Source organism: Calidris pugnax, unplaced genomic scaffold (genome assembly GCF_001431845.1).
Source record: "Calidris pugnax isolate Ruff unplaced genomic scaffold, ASM143184v1 scaffold7, whole genome shotgun sequence".
Lineage (NCBI taxonomy): Eukaryota > Metazoa > Chordata > Aves > Charadriiformes > Scolopacidae > Calidris > Calidris pugnax.
Genome location: NW_015090762.1, coordinates 461,639 through 481,389, shown reverse-complemented (window position 1 = coordinate 481,389; position 19,751 = coordinate 461,639). Strand labels below are relative to the sequence as shown.

At 45.2% G+C, this 19,751-nt stretch overlaps 1 protein-coding gene across 4 annotated transcripts in view; it reads right to left on the bottom strand.

The window, feature by feature from the left end:
• Positions 1-19,751, bottom strand: part of MTMR3 (myotubularin related protein 3) — a 90,575-nt gene that overhangs the window by 27,034 nt on the left and 43,790 nt on the right. For all 4 annotated transcript variants that reach the window (XM_014940099.1, XM_014940178.1, XM_014940255.1 and 1 more), the window contains exons 6-9: positions 12,797-12,879; positions 10,552-10,718; positions 5,369-5,465; positions 3,783-3,896 (exon numbers count right to left, since the gene is read on the bottom strand). In XM_014940099.1, the coding sequence (XP_014795585.1) occupies positions 3,783-3,896; positions 5,369-5,465; positions 10,552-10,718; positions 12,797-12,879 (461 nt within the window). The remainder of the gene's footprint in view (positions 1-3,782; positions 3,897-5,368; positions 5,466-10,551; positions 10,719-12,796; positions 12,880-19,751) is intronic.

Below are 19,751 nucleotides of genomic sequence, written 5' to 3'. Positions count from 1 at the left end.
TCCAGGCCCCTCATCATCTTTGTAGCCTCTGCTGTCCCCTCTCCAGCAGTTCCCTGTCCTTCTTGAAGTGGGGAGCCCAGAACACAGTATTCCAGATGGGGCCACCAGAGACAGGGAGGACTAATGAAGGTTTGAATAGATCCCACCACACCTTTATTTCACTGTTAGTACCTGCAAGTGAAAAAAATCACTGCTGGAATTCACAGCTATAATTCTGAGTGCAGAACAGGGCAGTTTTCAGTTTGTCTTGGCTCAACACAGCCCCTTCCCAAGTGGGTCTTCTGGAGTCATCTCTACCATCTACTGGAGAGAGTCTAGCGTAGGGCACCAAAGATGATGGAGGGATTGGAGCATCTCCCTGATGAGGAAAGGCTGAGAGAGCTGGGACTCCTTAGCCTGGAGAAGGTTGAGGGGAGACCTTATTAACACTGACAAGTATCTAAAGGGTGGTTTGAGGGACGATGGAGCCAGACTCTTCTCAGTGGTTCCCAGTGACAGGACGAGGGGCAACGGGCACAAGGTGGAACATGGGAAGTTCCACTCAAATCTGAGGAAGAACTTCTCTACTGACAGAGCCCTGGAACAGACTGCCCATTTCAAGACCAACCTGGATGCTCCTGAGTGATGTGCTCTGGGCAATCCTGCTTTGGCAGGGGACTTGGACTAGACGATCTCTAGAAGGTCCCTTCCAACTCCAACAATTCCGTCATTCCGTGATCTTTCCACAAAAATCCCAAAATTCTTCTCCCTAACATTGATTTTTCTGGGATCAAAACAGAGAAGCCACAAAAACCCCACATTGCAAGCCAGATTTATCTACATAAATACGTGCCTCGATTTTCAGAAATTGTAAAGAGAGAGAAAAACTGCAGAAGGGATGAGATTTCTCTAGAAATCCGCTCAGAAAATAGAAACAATGCTGCAGGCAGGTCCCATCTCAGCTGAGGGTTTTCAAAGCTCACCTCTGAATTCAGCCCGCGCAAACTGTCACAGCTCTTCCATGCTCTACAAGAACAGAAAATGAGCTTTTTGTGTTGCCAAGTGTCTGTGTCTCTGCTCTCTATCTGTCCCACTGTTCACAAAAGTATCCGAGACAAGTTATTGGATGAATTTTTTTTTTAAAATAATCATTATTAGGTTTTTTTTTTTTTCCCCCTGAGGTAAAGCAAAAAGAGCAGATTTGTAAAAATTTGATCAATAATGAAATCAATAGTCCCCAAATCATTCTTAACAGATAAAAGATGCTGAATGAGCTTTTGTCCCCTGCTCCTCCAAAAGGAAGAAGAAAGCTAATTTTAGGGTAACATATATAGAGAGAAAACTATGCATGGATTTCCAATCACACGCATCATCAGCCCCCAGCTGACGGGAGTTCTATTAGAGCCCAGAATGATGAACTGCACGTCTTGAAAAATCTATTACTAAATGTCAAGGTAAGGAAAAAAAGAAATCAAAAAAGAAGAACCCCCCCCTGATTTGAAGATTACAAATGAAAAACTACGGGGTAATTTAACATACATAGCTCATGGTCTCATCAGAACTGCAGAAAATTGAATGCCAGGGATTAAACAATTTCAGTCGATGAGGTTTCTGGAACATTGAAATTGCTCTCCCATAAAGCCAAATGCAGAGAAAAGTGAATTTCTTCCCCTGAACAGTGGTGCAAGGGGGAGCGACGCTTCCCTGCGCTAAGGGGGCTGGTGGGTGAGGTGTCCCCAACTATGTGACAACTGCACTTAAGGCACAAAGTGGCTGTAGATAAAAAATACACTATTCTCTTTTATACATATATATAATACACATATTTATATGTACTACCTTAGTAATAAAATACCTTAAGTCCTAAAAAATCAGCATATGCTGGGAAGTATTTTGCCCCACACATAAAGCTGAAAAGAGGATGGAGAAAGTCCTTGATATTCAGAGAGAGACTACATTGACCCCTTTATTATTTGGAAGAAAAAGGAGAAAAGACAGGAGGATTTACAGATGATGGTCTGCTGCCACAAGGTAATTTAATCTCCTTTCAGAGAACAAGAACTCTTAAGCAGGGTAAGTAATGTTTTATGGCCCACTCTTAATTCCAGTGCGCTCGCTCCTCCGACCCCAGCCGTGTGAATTTGTCACCTCTCCTTGGGCTCTGAATTCAGCACTCAGAGAACAGCTTTTCCTGGGCAAACTTAATGGAATTATCAGCATTCATCATCTTCTTAATTCCTTTGTCATCTAATTTTTTTTTAAGAGATTTTAAACATTTATGGGAGGATAACTACAGCAGGAAAGCGGCCAAGGCATCAAATGCCAGGTTCCAGAGCATTTGGAAAAAACACAGATGCTGAAATTCTTTATCAGGGAATGTAGCGATAGGAGGAGGGGGAAGGGTTTGACCCTGCAAGAGGGGAGATGGAGCTGAGCTGTGGGGAAGAACTTGTTTGGTGGGAGGGTGGTGAGAGCCTGGCCCAGGTTGCCCCGAGAAGCTGTGGCTGCCCCATCCCTGGAGGGGTTCAAGGGCAGGTTGGAGGGGGCTTGGAGCAACCTGGTGTGGTGGGAGGTGTCCCTGCCCAGGGCAGGGGGGTTGGAACTCAATGATCTTTAAGGTCCCTTCCAACCCAAACCAGTCTGTGACTCTGATATACTTCTTACTAAAAAGAAGCTGCCAAAAACCAGTATCTCAGAAAAGCGACATTGTTTTGAAGAATTGCTGGACACAATCTAAGGAAGAGACTGTCTGATTAAAATTATCTAAAATATGAAGATAGGGCTAACAAGGACATTCTTTTGTGATTTGAGTTTTCTATCTCCCTTAAATAATTTTGGGATTTGTCCTTGTTTATGCTGCAGCCGAGTACAAGCCAGATGTGAATTAGAGAAAAACCAAAGAAGTAGTTGGCCAAAGATGCCATTTCTCATTTCTTCCACTGTGCTGATGTCTTCATCTTATATTTTCATTTTCATATTAAAAAAAATAATAAAATCAATCTTAACTGAGGCGACTGCCCTAGGAATGACTTGAAGGAGATGTAAACTCTGAGTGCTCCCACAGCATGTGTTTGGAATTAAAAGCTCCATTATTCCCACTCAGAGCACGTGCAGTACGTTGGCCTTTTACATTTACAGCGTGAGAAGGGTAAATATGTGCTGCTGTCACACACACTCTTGGAAGTTTTGAATAGGCATAAACCAATATATATAAAAGAAGCAAATGTATAGACAAAGACACCAAGCTATCGGGCCTAATGGGTCACAATTTGTTGTCAGCTAAATACAGGTCTGAATATTTTCTCCCGTCACCCTCATTTGATACCTAAACCCTCAAGTTGTGTGTGTTTCGTCTGGAGCCCTGTTCCCCAAACCAGTTCTGGGATGTTTCTGGAGTGGGAGAGCAGGACCTCAGCCCAGGAGGGTGGCAGTGGCTCAGCCTGGGTACCACTCCTCCGGGCAGCACCCAGGGCACTCTGCCAGGCTGTGCTGCCCCTTCCCAGGTCCCTGGCAGGTCCTGGGCCTTCACGCAGCATCCTCCACATCACATACATGCAAAAATACATCCAGATGCAAGCCAGACCTTCTTTACTTTGAATAAATTATAAAAAATATTATTTTAAAATACCTTTGACACTTTTGCTCGTCTGCCAGGTGCAGTGAGGGGACATCAGGGGCCCAGAAGAGCCTGAACAGCTTTTATTACGAGCCAAGATTCCCATTTACAATTTATTTCAGCTTTTATTTGCCAGCACACCCCATTTACAGCTTAGAGAAAGGTCTTCCACCCACGAGAGCCTCACCTGTACACAACAGCAGGGATACGTTTCCAGGACCGAAAGCTTGCCACGCTCTCCAGCTCCTTGTCCGTGATCCAGGCAGGAACGATGATCTCCTGGGGGTAACTGCCGCAGAGCCTGCGAGGGGAGCGGCGCGGGGGGTGAGCGGCAGCGGTGCAGCCCGGTCACACACCTCCCAGGCCACACACACACACAAGCAGTATGAGCAACCCGAGAGACGTTCACCTCCCAAAATCCCATTTTGTGAATTCTTTCATCAGGATGTTAATAAACTCCTCCTTCGCCTCTACAGCAGGAAATTTCTCAGGAAATTCACACGTAGGCAATTTTTAACTCCAGCTGCTGAAATAAATCGGACCACAAAAAAGAAACCCCCTATCTCTCCACGCTAAAAGAATTAACCACTGGAGTTGTGGGTCACCAAACCCAGCAGCAGAGCCACTCTGAGCTGCCGGATTCAAACAGGGAACTCGTGTAAGTCTGAAAAAGACTCTTGGCTAATCCACCCTGGCTGAAGGCAGGAATCTGAGTGCACTGACTCCTGTCGGACTGGCCAACTGGGACCTTCTTCTATGAGATGCACCTCCTACTCCACACTAACTGGTACCATCATGAGTGCCAACAAGAACAGTCCAGCAGCGACTGCGATATGTCGCTCAATCGTGAACTAGTTCATCCCCAGCCCGTCCCCTTGAAGAGACCCATTTACTGCATGAGGACAGACCTGAGCACGTGTCTAAGGCTGTTCTACTCAGGAAAACGTAACAATCATCCTGAAAAAACGTTCTTTTCTCAAGTGCTGGCCACAGGAAGGAAAGGAGTAGTTTGTGTCATTCTGCTGCCATATGATAAAGTTTTTTCCTTTTTCTTTACTATTAAATACATAGAGGACAGCTATTTTTTCTTCCCTAGATTTTTAGAGACCAAGACAGATGCTCTTCTTGTAGTGACACCAACTACCACCTGCAAGTCATTATCCTGCAGACAGAGTAATGAAATAGGTTTTATTACAAAGCATTTCTGCTGGGTTTGCTGTGAATTGGATTAGGGACCAGGCAGCACGCTCTGTCCTCCCAACCGTCAACGGAGGAACATCTTTCCCTGCTCCAGCAGCCAGAGAAGAGGACATTTATCTGTGCTTTCAGGACCAGAGAAAGTGTTTTCTCTTATTTTCAGGACCTACAAGCTTAACTCTTTCAAACCAACTTTTTTTTTTTTTAATCTAATACAAGTCTTTGTCATAAATTAGAGAATAAGACACAATAAAATATTTTTAAAAGTTCAATCAAACTCCACTCTTTGCCCACTTAAGGCTTCCTCCTTCCTTCCATTAGAACATCTATTCTCTAAATCCTCCAGCAAGCGCATCAAAATGTGGTATTTCTAAGCCTACAAAAATTGCAACAGCTAATAAAATATTAAATAATACTTCAAAAGAACAATTTTCTAAACAATGACCTCAAAATCATCATTCTAATTGTTCCTTATGAGGAACTGCAGAACTTGGAAAAAGTTTCCGTAATGTGTTATAACAAAACTGGTGTTTCCAGCTGCCATTTGGCTGTGAATCTGCAGCCCCCAGAACTTACTTGTACTTCTCATTGATGTTGGAAATCCTCCAGGCATTGTTCATATCGAACCCCATCCGCTCCACTTCATTTTTAAACCTTGAAGTTACGTGTTCTCCTGGGTATCAAAAACACAGAGAGAAAATAAATCAGAAATCAGAAGGAAGATCCCTACCTTTTAAAATAGCAGAGAAAAACACCACTGCTCTCATTAAAAACTGAAAAGAGAAGGGAACAGTCACAGAATCACAGGGGGTTGGAAGGGACCTCTGGAGATCATCTAGTCCAACCCCCTGCCGAAGCAGGGCCACCCAGAGAGGGTCCCACAGGAACGTGTCCAGTCCAAAAATACCATTTGCATTTCACAACCCTATTTTGAAAATCCGTTTCAGGAGAACCACAGCTTGTACTGGTGGCTCTCCCCAGTCAACTGTCTGGAAATGCTGAAGTCCATGAAGGACATTGTCTCTAAAGTTATATGAGTTCATGTAAGAAATAAATTTGTGTAAGAAACAATAAGGCTGCAGATCGGAACTAAGCACATTGGCAAAAGCAATTTAGATCCATCAGCCTTAGTGGGAAAACATTAGTAGGTTTTCTCTTCTGAAGTTCAAAAGAAGTTGGTATCAATGAAGGTGACCAATAGGTGAGGAGGTAACACACAGAATGTGGTTGGAATTTGGGCAACCTCCATCACGTAGGCAATTCCAGATGCAGCTTCCTGTGCAACTGCTTTCCATCTCTGCCTTGGACATTACTCCTCCGTGAGCCATGTGGAGATGGGAAGATAAAATCCATAAACGATTGTTTGACAAAGACAAAATGTATAAATGATTGTTTGACGAAGACAAAATGCATAAATGATTGTTTGACACAAATATCAGTCACAAGATCCTCACAAATTCCTGGATTCATATATTAAAGGAACTGGAATGAGCCCCATTTGTTTCCCAGATACTTTAAAAAAAAGTATCAAAATACAATTGAAAAATTGACAAATGGATATAAGAGTAATTATTCTGATAGACAGAAACAGAACTAGAAGGTTCTCAACCAACACATCAAAATACAATTGAAAAATTGACAAATGGACATAAGAGTAATTATTCTGATAGACAGAAAGTCTAGAGAACTAGAAGGTTCTCAACCAGTATGTGGAAGAGAGTAATGTACAAAATTTCCAGGTTCACAGAGCTAAGAAATGTGATAAACGGAATGAATGTGTGAGAAATACTGGATAAAGTGATTCTGAAAGTCTGTCCACTGCTTGTCTCTTTAAATTACTGCATCATTAAATCATGAGGTGGATCATCACCCAACAGGGAAAAATCTATTGAAAAAAGTGATGCTTTAACTATTAAATGTTTCCATTATATATTTCAGAAAATCCTTAGTCTTTAAATAGCTGGGATATATAGAGATACAGATTTATCTCAAAAATGTAAGTGTACATGTCTGAAACAACATTTTTATGTGATGTTACAAAACCATTAGATAAATACAGAGAAAAAGGTAAATTAAGACTGAAGGTAGCAGCCTAACTATAGGATTTAATAACGTGTGAAAGAAAAGCTCCTGTGTTATTCATTCCTACAGGTCAGAGCACACACTGAAAATGGCACTTTGCACATCTAGACGTGCTTTACAGCATGGACAACGTATGAAAGATCTGCACAAGGGAAGTCCAATGAGATTATTTTTCTTAGGCTTTTTGTGAGGTAAAATGTGAGAACGTCACCGCGTGGAAATGGGGAATATTCACTCTTTGAGACCTGTGGGGGTAAAACCACGGACCAGACTGACCTCCAGCACTTACTGCCTTTACATGGTGGCACCGGTACAACGGCACCATAAGAAAGAAACAGACCTGCCCACCACATCTCCCTTCGTCAAGTGCAAAGGTGAGACTGCGACAATCCATTCCAGCCAGACCCAAGCTCTGCCAGCAAGTTTGCTGATGATACCAAACTGGGAGGGGTGGCTGACACCCCAGAGGGCTGTGCTGCCATCCAGCGAGACTTGGACAGGCTGGAGGGCTGGGCAAGGAAGAACCTCATGAGGTTCAACAGGGAAAAGTGTAGGGTCCTGCACCTGGGGAAGAAAAATGTCAGGTACCAGTACAGGTTAGGGGTGGACCCGCTAGAGGCAACTACTGAAGAGAAAGATCTAGGGGTCCTGGTGGACAGTAAAATGACAATGAGTAAACAGTGTGCTCTTGCGGCCAGGAAGGCCAATGGTATCTTGGGTTGTATAGGGAAGAGTGTGGCCAGCAGGTCAAGGGAAGTCATTCTCCCCCTCTACTCTGCACTGGTGAGGCCACAACTGGAGTACTGTGTCCAGTTCTGGGCTCCCCAGTTCAAGAGGGACAGGGAACTACTAGAAAGAGTCCAGCGAAGGGCAACAAAGATGATTCAAGGATTGGAGCATCTCCCTTATGAGGAGAGACTGAGAGAGCTGGGACTCTTTAGTCTGGAGAAGAGAAGGCTGAGGGGAGACCTTATCAATGCCTACAAGTATCTCAAGGGAGGGTTGAAGGAGGAGGGAGCCAGACTCTTTTCAGTGGTTCCCACTGAGAGGACGAGGGGCAACGGGCACAAGTTGGAACAGAAGAGGTTCCACTCAAATATGAGGAGAAACTTCTTCACGGTGAGGGTGACAGAGCCCTGGAACAGGCTGCCCAGGGAGGTCATGGAGTCCCCTTCTTTGGAGATTTTCAAGACCCGCCTGGATGCTCCTGAGTAACATGCTCTAGCTCTAGGCAATCCTGCTTCAGCAGGGGAGCTGGACTAGATGATCTCTATGGTCCCTTCCAACTCTAGAAATTCAGTGAAATTCAGTGAAATTCAGTGAAATCTTCCTCCTTAGCAGGGACTTTGTATTTTTAATAAAAAAACCCCCGTTTTATTGGAACAGCAGCATGGTATTGCAGCACTGAGGATGGCTTCATTATCGGCTGCTTTAAGGAATGGTCAGGAAAACTCGAGACACATCCTTCAGGGTTTTTCTGGATAGAATCCCAGTCCTTGAGGCTGCAGACTGCTCGTGGATTTTAAGAGAAACACATAAAACTATATGAAAATGAAATATTCTGTTCAATATCTCCCCCTTAATTTTTCAGCTACTGCGCACGGTGTGAAATCACAGATTTTCATCTGAGAAGTGAAAGCCTGGCCTTAACCTTTTGTCCCTTCCTCCTGAAATGCGAGTATTTTAAGAGGCCTCTTGAGCCAAGATGGATAATATTTTCAAAGCATCTCAATCAACTCAAAATCAGAGAAAAAGCAAGATACACCTTTTGTGCACTTGTGCCTTCTGACTATAAAAGGCAATCTTGTCAGCCACTGTTCAAATCTCCCATTACATACATTGGTAGCAACTTACATTTTTTCCCCCAGAAGTTGATACTTTGATCGATTTTAAAGCAATTCACAATTTTTATTGATATCTACCAAATATTGAGCTCCTTGGATGTATGAAAATAAATTACAGTGTCTTGGGATTAACTTCTTCAATTACCTTCCCATAAATTTATTTCAGCTATAATTCAGGTCTTAGAAGGAGAGAATCTTCCACCAGAAATAAGCAAGTTACAGGGAAGGAAAAGTTACTATGTTAAAGAAAATTATTTGATAGACACTTAGAAGGAAAAAAATTGATTACTAAAAGTTAATAAAAAGGTAAATGCTGCTTCTTATCCTAATCTACTATTAAGTTGAAGCCCATCTGTTTCAGCGAGGAAAAGGACTCCAAGGAAACTTGGCAAGGCATCTACATGTCTGCTGTCCTCCAGTTCCTGAATTCAACTGGGAGGGGAAAAACCTCTTAATTTGCAGAATTTTTCCCCTTGTTTTCAGCAACTGCTACCATAAAGCGCGTGAAGTGCAGGACAAGGAGCACCTCCTCCCACGTGTGTGGTACCTGTTGACTGCTCTTCCTCGGGCACCAGAGAGATTATTGCCTTTGCTTCAGAAATCAGGCCAGAATCCCACCACCAACCCTCAGCCTGATAACTGGGACACTTTTCTCAAATATGTGAATTGTGAGAGAAGAGAACCTCAGATCAGGGAGGGCCCGGAATTCAGACTTCCTTACAGTCAAACAAGTGCTATAAACCACCATTATCCCCATTTTTAGCTTTTATTTACTTGTGGGCTTTTAAAACTTTCCCGCAAGGATGGTATTCCACTAAAATCAGTCGCTGCTTTGCAGCTGTGAACGACCCTCAGGAGCAGCTCAGGGGCTTCTTTCTCCTTCACCTCCGGCTCCTCAACATCCATGTTGAAACCACTGTTGCAGGCAATTACAAAAAACATGGGCACAAAGTGTTTTAGATGGAAAGCTGCTGCCATGGTGAACAAAACATAGAATCATAGAATCGTCTAGGTTGGAAGAGTCCCTTGGGATCATCGAGTCCAACCATCTCCCCTACTCTACAAAGTCCTCCCCTACACCATGTCCCTCAGCACTGCATCTAAACGGCCCTTAAACACATCCAGGGATGGGGACTCCCCCCCCTCCCTGGGCAGCCTGTTCCAATGCCCGACCACTCTCTCTGTGAAAAATTCCTTCCTAATGTTCAATCTAAACCTCCCCTGTTGGAGCTTGAAGCCGTTCCCTCTCGTTCTGTCACTAATTCCCTGTGAGAAGAGACCAGCACCAACCTCTCTACAGTGTCCTTTCATGTAGTTGTAGAGAGTGATGAGGTCTCCCCTAAGCCTCCTCTTCCTCATACTAAACATTGTTAGTATTATATGTGACTGGCTAAATCAAATCCACCACAATCCTTTCCCCAGGATATTCGGGAACTGCTTTACATATTGGTCCCCAAGTAGCTGAGGTAGGAGTTAATCTCTCCTTTTTTCAGGCAGAACAAAACTGGGTGCAGCAGACACACAAGACATTAAAGGACTGGAGGTGTAGGTGACAGTATATTATACCTGTATAATCACCACACACAGTGCATCCACCTGCCAGGGAAGAAGTGCAAGAACTTACGTCCAGAAAAAAGTCCATAAAATCACCACACACAGTGCATCCACCTGCCAGTGAAGAAGTGCAAGAACTTACATACAGAAAAAAAGTCCATACTGGAATTTTCCGGGTTCAATTTACAGCAGCAAAGGCTGAATGTATTTAAACCTTTCTTTGAAAGTTCTGGATTATTAATCAAAGCATGTGATGGTCCCCAGAGGGTTCCCACGTACCCGGCCGACACAAATCGCCGTGCTGCTCCTTCTCGCTGGCGTACACCTCCATGCACCAGGCGTGGTAGGCGAAGGAGAAGAGGTCCTCTATCTTGGAGGGGGGGCGGATGGCGTTGTTCAGTCGCTTCAGCCAGTCCTGACACTGCTCAAAAGTAGAAAACTGACACCTGTCCCACAAACAAAGAGGAATTTTCAGTAAAAAATGCCAGACTGTAAGATGTGACAGACTGGATATGAATGAAAACATCCGTGAAAGATAAAAGTGAGAACAAACACCTTATTGATAACTGAGTTCTGCCTCTGTACATTCTAACGGATGGTGAGAATGGAGCCTTTGGGTATGAGTAAAGAAATACACGCTTAGGAAGGCAAAATAAAGTGTGAGCAGGAAAGCAACGTCCTGTGGTTGTGAATAAACCAGCAGTGTGCTCTACTGGTCATGGATGAGGCACGGTTATGCACGTTCACTGTAAACCCAAGGGCAGGATCACCCAGTTCAGACTGGTTCTTTCCCACCCTCCAGGCTGGGAAGGGGTTACAGCCCCGTGCTGGGGCTGGGCTCAGAGGGAACTCACACAACCATCACATACATTACAATCTATGCATTGTATTCCCCTAAACAAGAACATGTTTTTCATCAGACACGGGAGAAATATCCATTTGATTAATACGCTTAATTTGCAAATAATGAGGACAAGCTCCAGTATCTGAAATCTTTGAACCTGAGCTTTGCCTAACATTACGGACTAACAACGAGCGAGAGCACTCCCTGCACAGGAGACACTGCTCTTCAAAGCCGTATATTCAAATTACATTGGCTTCTCTTTTCAAAGGAGATTCCCAGACCCTGTAGAATAACAGGGTGGAAATAAAATCAGTGATTTATTTTGCTGTGACAGATTTCTTCAAGATTTTATAGTTATAAAATATTCACCAAGTATTTACATTCGGCTCAGTCTTCGTTCTCCTGCATTTATGCTTAATGACAGCATCTGTCTTCTCTAAGGGCAGGATTTATTACCCCTACCTGCAAATATCTGAAAGTCAGTCAGTGGAAGGGAAACGACATGTTCAACTCGTGAAACGTGCCTAAAGAGCTGTGAGGAGTTTATTTCCCATCTCTGACTATTAAAGCAAGCTGAGACTGCTACCTGAGCCTGGATAATCCTATAGTAACTGTCTCGAGTCAGACAAGATACATCTCACCCTAAAGATCCCATATCCTTTCGAAATTCTTTTAAAGTTAATATTGCAGATTACCAGTACCATCTTCACTTTAGCCCTATTATTCAAAACACAAACTCATTTGTTCATGGAAAATAACATGAACATGTTCTAAACCTGGTACCTCTGCCCCACACTTCACGATCTTCCAACGGTCAATACCATCAAATACTGATTCTTGGAGATGCAGTTTGAAGGGAAATTTGTAAGGAAAGGCATAAATACAAATAATTTGTATTCATTCTACAATTGAAGAGAAATAACAAATTAATGTAGAGAGGGAGGCTGACTTTCTTAAATGTCAAGAGCTACAAGTTAAGAGGAAGTTAAATATTTAATTCAAATTAAACTAAATATTACTTCTAAAGTAAAATCAGTCCTCATCAAAATACAGCGTTTCAGGAAGCAGCTGGCCTGTTAAACATTCTGAGTGCTCCGCTATGACTGGGGCTCATTTCATTATACCAAGGGTACCGCCAGCAAACATTTAATCAAAAAGAAACATTCCTTTCTTGTTAATTAAAGTTTATAGATCGAAATTAATTTCTGCGGCAGAAAAGTAGGAAAGAGCAGCAGCTCAGAGACTCCCGGGGCAGAGCGAGGATTGGGGGAGGAGAGACAGAAATTAATACTCCCTTCTCCGTGATGTTGCCCACCTTTCACAGGAGGGCGCGTTTCAGTGCTTTTATCTAGTTTTACATCTCATGACTAATTGAAGCAATATATTATAACTGATTGTAAAGCAGAAGGAACGCAGTGAGATTAAAATTAATTTCAGAATAAAATCAGATTAGCCACTTCAGCTCAGACCAAAGTTTGCTGCTACCACAGCGAGCAGAAATGCAAACCGTCTTGCTCTCATCCTCGTTACAAAAACCCCCAGCTCCCGTATGCAAAATCAGACAAAATAACCTCTTTTGGGGGAAAGCAAGTCCCCTAAGTAAGAAAAAACTATTTCCTTTGAATGTCACAGCATGCGGATAGCAGAGTTACCCCCCCCCAACACTCAGCCCATTCGTACCTTATAACCTTGCAGTCTTTGCAAGTCAAATGAAGCTGAAATATATCGCGGCACTCAACACTTTCTATAAGCTGCAACGGGACCTGCAATTGAAAAGATGATAGAATTTTATTTCAAATGACACTAACACAGTCATTTCTTTGCATATCTCACAAGGATTTACTGTAAGACTACGCGGAGTCCAAAAAGAGAGAAAAACAAATAAAATTATAACTACATTAACAGCTTCGAAGTATTGTATCATACATCAGCCAAGTTCCCAGCTCTGTTGCTGTGTAGTCCACAACCCTCAATGGATGCCATGGAAGAGCTGAACAGATCTGCAGCACTGGTGATATATGGGAAGGCACAAAAAGCAGCAGACAATGGATGCCATGGAAGAGCTGAACAGATCCCAGAGCCCAGAAGCTTCTTTCTCCTGGAAGCATCTTTCCTTCTTCTAGGTCCAAATGTAAGGATTTAAGGAATATAATTTTAGCTATTGGTGTCAAAAATGAACTGCTAAGCAAGATCTCCCCTAACAGCCTGCTGCAGTCTAGATGCTGGTTATACGGAAATATCCTTTATTTCCTCTTCAGGGAAAAACCATTTGGCCTGTTTGGATCCACACTCATGATCAAAGCAGCTGTATTAAGAGTAATAAAGCTGAATCATTCATTTTATAGAGGTGCAGTTATATGCACTTCTGTTCTATGGCACATGTTGTCAGCAGAAACCCCATCAGGCAAAACATGCAAGCACCCTTAAAGATAAGAATCATGGAATGGGTTGGAAGGGACCCCAACCCAGTGCCACCCAGTGCCACCCCCTGCCCTGGGCAGGGACACCTCCCACCACACCAGCTTGCTCCAAGCCCCCTCCAGCCTGGCCTTGAACCCCTCCAGGGATGGGGCAGCCACAGCTTCTCGGGGCAACCTGGGCCAGGCTCTCACCACCCTCACCCCAAACAAGTTCTTCCCCACAGCTCAGCTCCATCTCCCCTCTTCCAGTGTCAAACCCTTCCCCCTCCTCCCAGGGCTCCCCTCCCTCATCCAGAGTCCCTCCCCATCTCTCCTGGAGCCCCTTGAGGGACTGGAAGGGACTCGAGGGTCTCCCCGGAGCCTTCTCTTCTCCAGGCTGAACCCCCCCAACTCTCTCAGCCCCCCCTCCCAGCAGAGGGGCTCCAGCCCTCCCAGCATCTCCATGGCCCACAAGATGAAAATATTAGTTTTCGTTAGTATTTCTTGACTTTTACCTGAGAGAGGCAAATGTACACTATTGTCTTAAATAAATAAAAGTTAGTATTCTATTGTATCTCCCATATAACTGTCTAAACTCCAAACACACAGAATTCAGCTAATACCAATAATAAACATGAAGTGTGAAATTGTTCGAACTGTTTATTAGATTATACTGAACATCACACAAGGCAACAAAACCTCCACCGTTGAGATCCTTCAACACAAGGCCATCAGAGAACCATTCAAATACTCTTTATTCTCTCTGCCATCAGAGCAGCAGGACCCAGCAGTCCAAGTTCTGGCTCGAGGCTCACAAGATGTGGCCATAAGACTCTGCTCTGCCACTGCCCTTCCACACGTCCCCGGGCAAGTCCTCCAAGGTCCCAATCAAGGGGAGGAATCAAAACAGTTTCTACTCAGGCACCACAAAGCTTAAAAAATCCCCAATTTCAGTGGAATGAAAAAAGGAAGTGGAACTGAAAACAGTAGGCAAGGGAGAGAGATGTCTCAGAAATACCAACCACGAGAAAACTGAATCTGAGCATGAAGATGCCCCGAGAAAGGTAACAGCAAATGCTGTGCCAAGGAGTGACCAACACTCTCCAGTCTCCAGGGCACACGCTCACAGTGGTATCTCCTGCTCCCCTGCCCACTCAAAGGCAGAGTCCAGAGTCACTGCAAATACACAAATAATTGCCCAGACCTCACACTCCCCAAATCCAAAAGGCGGGTGTTGTCTTAGAGCTCAGCCTTTATCCCTGCCTTTTAGTCACATCACAATGGTGAAGGACCCTCCTTGTCCCCTTCCTCAGGAGGAAAAAGCACTAACCCCCACCTCCCACGCCCAGCACGGCCAGTCCAGGTAAGTTATTCTCTTCCTCTTGGTGTAACTGGACCAGTAAAGAATAGAAAACTCATGTGCAAGGAGACTGGACAAGACAGTGTCTGACCTGACAGACCAGTAGTCTGGGTATTCAAATAAAGCTGGAACTTGAATTTTGGTCCATGTTTTCAGCAATATTGCTGTTTTAAGATCTGTGATAGTCTAGTATAGGTTACGTAGCTAGCAACATGAAGGGACACATGACATGAGGAGTCCCTCCTGCAAGACAAGCCCCCCCTTTACTTGCCATCCAGAGCCACCGCAGGGAACGAGCAGAGAGAAGATGCTGAGACTTGGATTCCCACGTAAAGGAGTAGTCAAATGCAGGACAGACAAGACCAGGTGTACCGTTGCTACAGTTAATCTTTTTATTAACCGCTAATTAACTGCTAATTTCTTCCATGCCTTTTCTCCTACTCGATTCTAGTCTGCAAGGTAGAGAAACGGTGATGGTTTTGTCTAATACATGAAGGGACTGGAACTGACCTCAGACTGGAGAACCTTCCAGCCTTTCTTCTCGACTGTTTAAAGCCACCATTGATGTACATGGCATGCACCAACACGGACAGCAAGATACCTTTCCCCAGCAAAATGAGTTAAGACTCTATAAGATTTGCTTTTTCCGTCAAATTCCCCTTTGTCTGTTAACATTTATATTTTTTCCCTAGCCCTCTTTAGGCATTCCTTCCCATCCCCATCTTCATTTAAGCAGTTCTTCCCCCTGCTCCCCACTCCTCCCAGTAGTCTTGTTCTGGTTCCTCTCCCTCCTGTCTGCACCCTAATGACAGACTAAGTATTCTTCTATTCCTGCATTATTTTTAATTTCCTTCTTTCAAAGTCACTCTTTGTTCTATGCCCTTTAAATTCGCCCTCTGCTCAACAGCCATTCGTTTTCCTCTTGACAGTCTCCACACAGCTCACCATCTATTTCCACAGAATCTGCTGGTTTTTCTCCAAGGCCACCTTCACATCAATCTTTTTCATTTTCTTTTCCGGTCATAAAAATCCATCCTCTGATCCTCTTGCATTTTTCAATCTCCTTCCTCTCCATTATCCGTCCCCCAGTAAAACTGGGTACAATTCTCAGTACAATTCCCTGCCTTCACTCCCCATTCTTTCCCACCGACACCCTTTCCTTTCCATGGTCATGTGGTGAAGGCTCTACAGAGGGATCTGGACAGGCTGGATGGATGGGCCAAGGCCAATGGGATGAGGTTCAACAAGGCCAAGTGCCGGGTCCTGCATTTGGGTTACAACAACCCCAGGCAACTCTACAGGCTGGGGGCAGAGTGGCTGGAGCTGCCCGGCAGAAAAGGACCTGGACGTGCTGGTGGCCAGCCGGCTGAAAGGAGCCAGCAGTGTGCCCAGGTGGCCAAGAAGGCCAACAGCACCCTGGCCTGTGTCAGGAGCAGCGTGGCCAGCAGGAGTAGGGCAGTGATGGTGCCTCTGGACTGGGCACTGGTGAGGCCTCACCTCCAGGGCTGTGTTCAGTTCTGGGCCCCTCACTACAAGAAGGACATTGAGGTGCTGGAGCGTGTCCAGAGGAGAGCCACCAAGCTGGGGAGGGGTCTGGAGAACAAGTCCTACGAGGAGAGGCTGAGGGAACTGGGCATGTTTAGTTTGGAGAAGAGGAGGCTGAGGGGAGACCTCATTGCCCTCTACAACTCCCTGAAAGGAGGGTGTAGAGAGGTGGGGGTTGGCCTCTTCTCCCAAGGGAATCATGACAGGAGCAGAGGAAATGGTCTGAAGTTGGGGCAGGGGAGGTTTAGATGAGATATTGGGAAGAATGATTTTCCTGAGAGGGTGGTCAGGCACTGGAACAGCCTGCCCAGGGAGGTGGTGGAGTCACCATCCCTGGAGGGATTTAAGAAACGTGTAGATGTGGCTCTTCAGGGCCTGCTCTAGTGCCCGAGATTGTGGGGGTCTTTTGTGTGTGTACGGTTGGACTCAGGGATGTCAGAGGTCCTTTCCAACCATGAAGACTCTGTGATTCTTTAGTTCAGGGTGCCGCACATTGGACACCCAGTGCAGTTCATTTGCTCCTGAAGAGCCATCAGTTCTATTCACAGGCACTCCACCGTGTAACAGCCGCTATGAAATAAAGCAGGGGAGAAGCAATCAGTTTTGCTTTCATCAGAATAAACACGCATTGTTATCCGAGGCCAATCCTACAGCACTACAGAGAGAACCAGGGCACGGTGCTCATGCAGTATCCATCTCTTCACTCTCTGCTTTAAAATTGTCTCATTTTAAATAATAGCAACGTTCGACAACCCAAACTTTTCCTTTTTGAGATTTTTTTTAATTTTTTAAGTTTTAATTACTGGAACTGCCACTCATCTTACAGCAGGACAAGATATATTTAAAGAAAAATACCTCTGTAGTTAGAAAAAGCACAAGTTGTGTTTATCCCGCTGGAACAACCCAGCCCATGGCTGGGTCCCTGACCACAAGGCCCAGTGGCACACAGTGGTCACAGCCAGGCTACCAAAAGCCAGCACCTTCCCCAGTGACTCTGCTGTATACTCTACCCTTGGCCCCAGCTTCTCCAGGACACCGTGTGGCACCAGCTGTAATTAGTACTTTCTTCTTGTTTCCCCAGTTCAGAGCCTGAAATAATGTCAGGGTCACATTTCAGGCTGGTTACTTCAAACAGCACAAGGCCCCGGCTACGTCCTGAAGCCTGTACATGTCATATGGAGGAACTGGGGACATGAGGTCAGCTCAGAAAGTCTTCGAGGGGTCTCCAAGGTGGAAACAGTCACAGAATCTCAGAATGATGGGGTTGGAAGGGACCTCTGGAGATCATCTCCTCCAACCCCCTGCCAGAGCAGGGCCATCCAGAGCAGGTCCCACAGGAATGTGTCCAGAGAAGGAGACTCCACCACCTCCCTGGGCAGCCTCTGCCAGGGCTCCACCACCCTCACAGAAAAGAAGTTCCTCCTCATGTTGAGATGGAGCTTCCCATTTTCCAGTTTTCGCTCGTTACTTCTTGTCCTGTCCCTGGGCACCACTGAAAAGACTGGCCCCATCCTCCTGACACCCACCCTTGAAGTATTTATAAGCCTTGATCAGATCCCCCCTCAGCCTTCTTTTCTCCAGACTAAAAAGACCCAAGTCCCTCAGCCTCTCCTTGTAAGAGAGATGCTCCAGGCCCTTCATCATCTTTGTAGTCCTCTGCTGTACCCTCTGCAGCAGTTTCCTGTCCTTCTTCAACTGGGGAGCCCAGAACTGGACCCAGTGCTCCAGATGGGGCCTCCCCAGGGCAGAGCAGAGGGGCAGGATGACCTCCCTCCACCTGCTGGTCACACTCTTCCTGATGCCCCCCAGGATGCCGTTGGCCTTCTTGGCCACAAGGGCCCATTGCTGGCTCACGGGCATTCTGTTGTCCACCAGGACTCCCAGGTCTTTCTCCTCAGAGCTGCTCTCCAGCAGGTCAGCCCCAACCTGTCCTGATGCAGGGGGTTATTCCTCCCCAGATGCAGCACCCTGAACTCGCCTTATTGAAGTTCATCAAGTTCCTCTCTGCCCAACTCTTTAGCCTGTCCAGGTCTCACTGTACGGTGGTACAGCCTTCTGGTGTGAGTCAAGTATCTCCAGGTGTGATCTTGTTCATATAATCTACCAGGAGTACCTGAAGCAAATTTTGCTTTTAATTACAACTAAGTACATTTGGGGTTTGTCCTGAAGGTAATCATTTAGTCCCCTCCTCTGCTTTTACAATTAACCCGCACATGATGTGAACAATCTGAGCACCAGCACCTGAAAACCAAACAAGGACTAGGCTACTGTTCAGCACATATGAACCTCAAATGCGCTGCACACGTAAGGCAGATACCAAACCAACCATTCTTCCATTAAAAGCTCATACTAAAACTCATTTACTCACCAAGAATGAAAATTGAATCACAGAATCATGGAATTGTCTGGGTTGGAAGGGACCCTTCAGATCAGCCAGTCCAAACATCAACATAACTCTGATAAAAATAACCCATCACTAACCCATGGCTCTAAGAACAATGTCAATTTTAAGCACCTCCAGGGATGGGGCCTCAACCACTTCCCTGGGCAGCCCATTCCAAGGCTTAGTGTGAAAATTGTTCCTAATCTCCAATCTGAACCTCCCCTGTGCAACTTGAGGCCATTTCCTCTTGTCCCATGGCCTGTTCCTTGGGAGAAGACACCAACCCCCCCTGGCTACACCCTCCTTTCAGGGAGATGGAGAGAGTGAGAAGGTCTCCCCTCAGCCTCCTTTTCTCCAGGCTGAACACCCCCAGCTCTCTCAGCCTCTCCTCACAAGACTTGTGCTCCAGACCCCTCACCAGCTCCGTTGCCCTTCTCTGGACCCGCTCCAGCACCTCAATGTCTTTTTCGTGGGAAGGGTCCCAAAACTGGACCCAGCCCTCGAGGTGGGGCCTCACCACTGCCCAGTACAGTGGGTAATGATCTCCCTCATCTTGCCAGTATGACTTCTATTTTTTTATCTGTGTCCAAAATCTACTGTTTGAAAGAGGCCACATACAAATCCAAGGTTTCATAAGCTACGCTAAAATTTTAATTCTCCCCTAAATGCAACTAGCTCATAGGGAGAAAATGGTTAGACAATACCACTCAGCAGCTGCAAAGTTGGCAATTTTCTTAAGGAAAGGCAGTCAATAGAGCTCGGCCTGGGAACCAAACTTCCCATGTGCCGAGAGATGGCTGTTGAGTCTGCATTTCTATCCCACGGATAAACGTAAGTCAACACTTTTCAATGTCATAATCCCTCCAATTTACGCACGGTCTACTGGATCTTTTGGGTTTGCATTTAGAACACCACGTTGCTTTTACTACTGTGATCTAGGAAATTATC